The sequence below is a fragment of the Siniperca chuatsi genome, linkage group LG17 (genome assembly GCF_020085105.1).
Source record: "Siniperca chuatsi isolate FFG_IHB_CAS linkage group LG17, ASM2008510v1, whole genome shotgun sequence".
In the NCBI taxonomy this organism is placed as follows: domain Eukaryota; kingdom Metazoa; phylum Chordata; class Actinopteri; order Centrarchiformes; family Sinipercidae; genus Siniperca; species Siniperca chuatsi.
This window is the reverse complement of record NC_058058.1, coordinates 24,842,818-24,846,675: the sequence shown is the minus strand read 5'-3', so window position 1 is coordinate 24,846,675 and position 3,858 is coordinate 24,842,818. Positions and strand designations below refer to the sequence as shown.

Genomic DNA, 3,858 nt, shown 5'->3' with positions numbered 1-3,858 from the left:
TGACAGTGTTATTCCACTACCTCTAAAAACCAAATTACATCTATATCAAGTCTGGATCTCCTACAGAAAGCCTCAGCTGACCTCTTCAGATAAAGAATCCAGATCTCAATCCTTTCCTCTGTGACAGGTCATCAGGGATCTCAGGCTCAATTCAGCTTGTACTGTAAGAAATGTCTTAATGGACTCTCTCTCTCTTGGCTTATAGAGACCAGGCTGCTGTTATTGTGGAGCGTTTGATGGGAAATGTTGTCATTTGTCCATCTATTGACTCACGCTCAAAGTAGAGAAGACAACTTTGGTGTGTTTCCCAGGAGCTGAGAGGATAAATGTTCCTTACCTCAGTGCTGCGCTGCTCCAATCACCAATATAATTACACAAAGTCTATTTGCTGGGGAGGATTTGCTACAGCACTTGCTTTTGATTAATGTCCATGTATGGACACCCACAGCCCCATCCCCGTTACACTTACTGTACACTTACCAGTCACTGTCATCTCATCTGTTTCTCACTATTAAATCCCTCTGTCTGGTTTTTCTTACAGCACATATTGACAGGATTGCATCTTTTTTGTGAAGAATATTAAGACAGCAAGTGAGGTCTTATGTCTGTCATATTTCAGTGTGATGGGCATCAATGGCACAGCATACTCCTCTCAAAAAGTTTTGGATTACTGTATTACAGTCAGCTCAATTCCTTGCGGACAGAGCAATGCTTTCAACTGTAACCCATGGCCTTTTTCATGGTGGCAAGGTGTCAAAGTCAGTGGACAGCCAGAGAAACCATCCTTGAAGAAAAACAGGGCTTACAATCTCCCCCTATAGAGCACCACCTGTTATCACGTGACTGAAGTTCGTACTTAAGTCACATGATGCCATCTGAGCAAGTAACATCTGCTAAAGAAGATAAAGTCAAAAGCTCTAGAAAAAACATGTAGGTGAACCTTGAGTTTAAAATATTTTATCAGGTGTAGCATAGATTGAACAATCCTACAGTTCTAAAATACATGTAATCACATAAACAGTGTTGGGCAATTTACTTGGAAAATGTAATAATTTACTAATTAGTTATTATTTGGTGAAGCTGCGATGTTCAATCCAGGCTTACCAGGCTAAGCCAGCTAAGAGGCCACAACGTGTACACTGCAAATAAGAAGATCGGAGTTACCAAAAGGCTTATCCCCCCTCTTTTGGCGGAAGCTAGCTGCGTCCAGCTAGCTTGCGCCAAAATAACACATCCTGGACCAGTCTTAAAAGGAGAGCGAATATTGTACTTCATCAGGTGGACACAAACAGGAATCCACATTAATGCTAATGTTGCTTTTTGTCTGCTGAATGTGTAAATAGGCAACTGTTTGCTAACATGTTAACCATAACAACTTAATAAGGTGGTAATATGTCAGTGTTGTGTTTACATGTAGCTCACACTGCCCCCAAGTGGCCAAAAAATCAATTAATGAAGCCATGAGTGGATTAACAAAAGAGTCTCGCTCACATCGCCTCTGTCCTGGCAAACACTGAAATGCAGAACTGAATTCAAGATAACTTTAAAATACAGCTCTCCACAGTGAGTCCTGTTAAACACTTAACCCCTTCAACTAGGACTCTGAAGTCAAAATTAAAAACCGAAGGTGAGCAAGCTAAAGCTCATGTTGCCCATCTCAATATTATAAAAAGTGTATTTTCATTCTGTTAAAAGTTTTTTTTGCTTTTGCAAGTCAGAGTCTTCCAGGTGAATATCAGGAATCAAACACCAGAGGCTGCTGTGCAGACAAGCTACATGTGTTTAATTAAAATGTAATTACTGTTTTTATCATGATAAAGTTGAACTGCATATATGTGGCTCCATATGTATCAAGAGTGTGACATCATAACTGCAGTTCTAGAATCAAACATCAGAGAAGTCCTCAGGAGAGAACTTCTTTGATGTTGAACTGTATTCACCATTTATCTTCCCACGTTGTGTGCAGCACAAAAAAGATCTTGTGTCAGATCATCTGAATGTCGACAACAATGTCTACAATAGCCTGGAAAATGTCGCGGAGACAAAGAAAACGCAAAGTAAGTTTAGTAAATATGTTGATTTACTTCTGTTCCAGCATAAATAAATCCCAAGACTCTTCTTAAAGGCAAATTCTAAACTACTGGTTGACATGTTTGATGAACACTTAATATTAACACAATTAAGTAAGGAAGTAATATCAGTAGTAAAAGCACTACACTTTGACTTGAAAAAAAAAAGTATCCAAATATTCTGTGTTTCAGTATTTTAAAGTCAGAGAGGAGGATGCGTCTGTGAAGGAGCTCACAGCTCTCATGGCCAATCTGTACATCAGAGGACAAACTCGTCGTCTCGATTGGCAAACACACACAGAGGATGTCCTCATGGAGGACCTCTCCCTCCGAAACGGCCCTCTCTCCAGACTCTCCAGGGCCGTCGATGGTGAGTCAGAGGGGAATCCAGCGGAGGCCCAAAGGAGGCGTCCAAACAAAAGGAAGTCGGATGCTGTTGCTGCAGTGCACGGCAACAGGTAGGTGTTACATCACTTCCCTGTTGATGATTTACGCAGAGGATGTAAGATTTCAGAGATTTAAACACATTTTTCTTTTGCACTAAAGCCCAGACAGGAAGAGGAGGAAGCTCGACCTGGAGGCCAACAAAGGGAGCCGCTCTGTGTTGCTGCAGAGAACCTCAGAGGGTCCAACTTTAATTTTCACTTGCCACAAGACAGACAGAGGAAGAGGAAGGACTGGGACAGGAATCAATTTATTTGAAATCAGCTCCGCAGAAAATTGGACAACATTGGACATATTTGGAGTAGGGAGGGTTAATTTACTGATTCAAAAAAGCTTTATTGTACACAGGCACTGTCCAAGTCGAGAGGAGGACACAGAGGGAAGAGAGAAAAGAGAAGTGGAGGCGTAGACAGGGCGCCGGCAGATAGAGGTAGGTTCTCTGATGACAACACGCCAATCTGCTGTTTTCAGACTCAGGTTTGGTTTTGATTATCAAGTAGTTCTTTGTAACTCAAGAACGTAACCTTTTAATATTTCTGCATTACTAATGTTTGGAATAAATGATCATCACACAGGTCACTGTTCAACAACGGGGAAACAGACAGACCCCCCCTCCCCGTCAGGTTCAACCTCAGCACAGAGGCAAAGGAACCCCGTTTCAGAGGAACAGCAGAGCCAAAGCCCAGGAGCTCATTAGGCTACTGTGAACTGATTAGCTCAAAAATGAATTAAAAGCCCTCTAAAACCAAAGTGTTTTCTGATCTGACTCCACTATTGGCAGGATGACATAATTTTTCTGTGCCTTACAACATCGCTACAATCACTGTTGACAAATAAATCCGTTTTATGATATGATGTGTAAGGTTTCATTAGGTTTAGGCACAAAAAAGGACTTGGTTAGGGTTAGGGAAAGATCATGGGTTGGGTTAAAATAAGTACTTTGTTAAGGTTAGGGGACTTTTGTCATCATTGTTACAATAATAAACATTTGGTTAAAGGGACAGTTCACCCCAAAATCGAAAATACATATTTTTCCTCTTACCTGTAGTGCTATTTGTCCATCTAGATTGTTTTGGTGTGAGTTGCCGTAGAGATGTCTGCCTTTTTTCTTCTCCAAAACTCAGCAATTCAACAATCTAGATGGATAAACAGCACTACAGGTTATTTACACAATAACTGAGTGCAGTATATGAACATTCATCTGTTTTTACAATCAGTGATCCATCATTTGCCTCCAACTTGTCTTCCAGACTGTCTCAATCTCTTAAGCTAACTACGCCAGCTCTTTAAAGCTGCATTCATTGGTTTGTTTTGTTTTTTTTTTTTTTGGGGGGTATCTCTCTTT

The 3,858-nt window shown here is 40.8% G+C and overlaps 1 protein-coding gene across 1 annotated transcript; it reads left to right on the top strand.

The window, feature by feature from the left end:
- Window positions 1-1,966: 1,966 nt before the first annotated feature.
- On the top strand, window positions 1,967-3,365 carry LOC122864107. The gene is made up of 4 exons (XM_044171205.1): window positions 1,967-2,057; window positions 2,262-2,527; window positions 2,616-2,943; window positions 3,089-3,365. Exons 1-3 carry the CDS (start codon window positions 1,998-2,000, stop codon window positions 2,920-2,922), a joined length of 633 nt encoding a protein of 210 aa, XP_044027140.1. The 5' UTR covers window positions 1,967-1,997; the 3' UTR covers window positions 2,923-2,943; window positions 3,089-3,365.
- Window positions 3,366-3,858: the final 493 nt, after the last annotated feature.

Coding starts and splice junctions, on each gene's coding strand:
- LOC122864107 (XM_044171205.1), top strand. CDS start 1,998: ATGTCGACAACAATGTCTACAATAGCCTGGAAAATGTCGCGGAGACAA. Junction 2,058..2,261: donor GGAGACAAAGAAAACGCAAA/GTAAGTTTAGTA, acceptor TCTGTGTTTCAG/TATTTTAAAGTCAGAGAGGA. Junction 2,528..2,615: donor GCTGCAGTGCACGGCAACAG/GTAGGTGTTACA, acceptor TTTGCACTAAAG/CCCAGACAGGAAGAGGAGGA.